The sequence below is a fragment of the Fukomys damarensis genome, unplaced genomic scaffold (genome assembly GCF_012274545.1).
Source record: "Fukomys damarensis isolate Sample0158 unplaced genomic scaffold, DMR_v1.0_HiC HiC_scaffold_39, whole genome shotgun sequence".
NCBI classification, from domain to species: domain Eukaryota; kingdom Metazoa; phylum Chordata; class Mammalia; order Rodentia; family Bathyergidae; genus Fukomys; species Fukomys damarensis.
The window spans coordinates 66,422,227-66,425,435 of NW_022900951.1; the positions used below are offsets into that span (position 1 = coordinate 66,422,227).

The following is a 3,209-nucleotide window of genomic DNA, read 5'->3' on the forward strand; positions in this document are numbered from 1 at the left end:
TATTCGGTATACACATGCGTGACATTTTTTATTTTGATATTTCTTTTAATATCCAAGGTGGAACAGAAATTGTCACAGAGAGTGAGTACCCCAGTGGACATACTGTAGCTGGAGTTCTTGACCAGAGCCGAATGCAGCGGGAGAAGATGGTTTACATGGCAGTTAAAGATTCTTCACAAGAAGAAGATGATATCAGTAAGAAAAAAGGGGCACTGTAGAGACCTATGTGCCTTGGTCATTCAGTTTTAAAAAAAAGCAATATCAGAGATAGCATTATATAAAAACATACTGTAATAAAATAAACCTAACCCTTCACTGCAAATATTTAAAAGGGAATGGTCCTTTTGACTGCTCATGTATTGTTCAGATTAGCCTACGTGAAATACTGTATCTGGGATAATATACTGGGAATGCAGAGAGGAGTGGTACATAGATCTTAACATAAAGGAGCTGACAAATACAGTGAGAACTGTATACATGTGTATGTTATTGGATATGTTGCATTATGTATTATCTCATTTAATCCTCACAATTCATCCCTGAAGTAGATGGTATTATTCTTGTTTTATGGAAAGAAAAAGACTCAGGGAAAGTAATTTGCCCTAGACTATTCCAATATAATCTGAGGAAGGAAGGATTTGAGCTTATATCTGTCTAACTCCACCGCCAGTGTTCTCTCCACATGGCAGTGAGCCCTGTTGGTCTCTCTGGATTCAGCACTAAAAGAGCTAACTGGTTGTTCTGTCACTGAGAGGTTAGTTGCGTAAGTATCCATCCATGCCATTCTGTCAGAATCTTGATTTATTATGTTGTTGATGGTTTCCAAATAGTTGGTCTTCAGAGTTTCTTTGGTTTTTTGAGATGGGGTCTCACAGTGTAGTTCAGGCTGGTCTTGAACTCACAGGGAACCTCCTGCCTCAGCCTCTCAACTGTGTACTACCACAGCTGGTCTTTGGAATCTCTTGGGGCTGAGTACTACAGGGTAAAAAAATCTCCTTAGGTTTCCTTTCCTATCATGATGCATGTGTCTTTATGAAGAAATTTTATTCTCTGCCTGCTTTCTCCTTATCTCGTTATGTGTCCCTTCTCTAAGACTACTGCTGTCTCTTTGCCATGCTGCAAAAAAGTACTGTTTTGTTTTGCATAGAGGGACAAGAATCTCCATTTTTATAGCATTACCCTGACAATGTTGACTTTACCTATGCTGCATTCTGATAGCTGTTCTTCAAGTTTTCTTCTCTAGAAGACATAGGGAGTTAAATTCTACCCCAAAAGCCAAGTACTATATTATAGCAGAAAGTATCAAAGTGTTTGAATAGAGAGGACTTAGGGAAATAATTCAATAAAACACTTCTTACTTATGGTCAGGCATACTAGGAAGTAGAAGATGGGCTTAGATTAGCTAATGATGGATATCCATAGGGATGTGGAAAATGTAGAACAGTGCCTTTGGGAGAAGGAAAACTTGGGGAAGAGGGATACTTTTTCACCTTTATTTTTGTATTTCTTTTACAGTAAATAGAAAATCCCGGGATGTGAATCAAAGGAAAAGCATAAATTTAAGTCAGATTTTTGACAAATGTACACAGCTTCTATTACATAAAGTAGCTCTCTAGGTTTAAATACTTTCACTATACTACTGCTTTTTTTTAAATAGCCTCATATAATCCTTTTTCTTAGCAGTCCCTTAAAATCCAGCTCTTTGAAGGGTGTCCACATATTAAGCAACAGCATTGTGAATCAAAGGAAAAGCATAAATTTAAGTCAGATTTTTGACAAATGTACACAGCTTCTATTACATAAAGTAGCTCTCTAGGTTTAAATACTTTCACTATACTACTGCTTTTTTTTAAATAGCCTCATATAATCCTTTTTCTTAGCAGTCCCTTAAAATCCAGCTCTTTGAAGGGTGTCCACATATTAAGCAACAGCATTTTATATATACATAGTACTGCATATAATGTGGGATAACATAATTCTCTAATGTTGTTTCTATGGGAAATATTTCCTGAATTTTAAAGAACTTCGAGGCAAATTTATGGAGTACAACCCCGTTTATAAATTTGTAATGCCTGATGTGTTGTAAAATTAGCTAGTATATTTCATGGGCACATGTTTTATATAATTTTCATAGGTCTTGGTTTTAAGAAGGGAGTAAGAATTTTGGTAAATTATCGTCTCCTAGTGGCAGTACTCTCCAAAAGTGCCCAATATAAATTTTAACTTACAGATTTTTTTAATTAACCAAACTGAAATCTTAAGAGTGAAAAATTTAAATTGTTTGGAATTTTTACCCATTTATTAAATATTTGGGGTTATAAACAAGCAATTATTTCTAAAATTTAGGTTGCGCTGAAATAGCAGATGAAGTTTACATGGAAGTCATTGTAGGGGAAGAGGAAGGAACTTCTCTCCCTGAAATTCAGCTTGAGAACTCTGATGTTAATAAAACAATTGTCCCTGTTGTCTGGGCTGCGGCATATGGTAGGACACTGGCATTTTTCACCTGATAAGTACATAACATATATATTTAATCAGCCTTTACACCATTAAATATGCTGTGCTAATGACACCATGAATTGGCTAATACGTTTTTCTGTGCACTGATTCATCTCTAGTTACTTTACATGATTTTTCTGTCACATATTTTGTATTATTTAAAGTGAAACTTGCTTAATGCATTTTCAGTAGCATCTATTTTAAATCCTGCCTGTATAAGTGAGTACTATAAAACATTTTATTTTCCTGAAGTAGGAATTCCTCTTTTAAAATTCATCCTTTCCCTTTTGGAAAAATTTATTTCAGTTGTTAGCACCACAGATCATAACATTGGGGTTTCTGAAAAGAAACAAATTCAGGTGTGCTCTTCTGGAAAGTATGTAATGAAAGGTAAATTTATCAAGTTATTTTTTCACATTACTTTTAAAATATCTCATCTCTATCTAGTGTACAAGATGTTCCAGGTATACTGTACTTTGAAAAGCTGTGGTGTTCAAATGCATTAATTTATCTAAACTTGGTTCTCTCAAAGGTTCATTCATTCAACAGTCATTTGCTGAGCATTTTCAAAGCTGGGGGTTCTCTGCAGAAATGCTCAGTTTTTGTATAAAAAGTAAAGCTTGGGCTGAGGATGTAGCTCAGCAGCACTGTGCCTGCCTGGCAAGCACAGGACCTGAGTTTGATTCCCAGTCCAAAAAAAAAAAAAAAAA

At 35.3% G+C, this 3,209-nt stretch overlaps 1 protein-coding gene across 6 annotated transcripts in view; it reads left to right on the forward strand.

The window, feature by feature from the left end:
• The window catches only part of Znf711 (zinc finger protein 711), a 27,910-nt gene that overhangs the window by 18,644 nt on the left and 6,057 nt on the right, over positions 1–3,209 (forward strand). For 5 of the 6 annotated variants that reach the window (XM_010612868.3, XM_033760298.1, XM_010612866.3 and 2 more), the window contains 2 exons: positions 58–195; positions 2,347–2,484. In XM_010612868.3, the coding sequence (XP_010611170.1) occupies positions 58–195; positions 2,347–2,484 (276 nt within the window). The remainder of the gene's footprint in view (positions 1–57; positions 196–2,346; positions 2,485–3,209) is intronic. The other variant, XM_010612872.3, reaches the window with a different exon arrangement.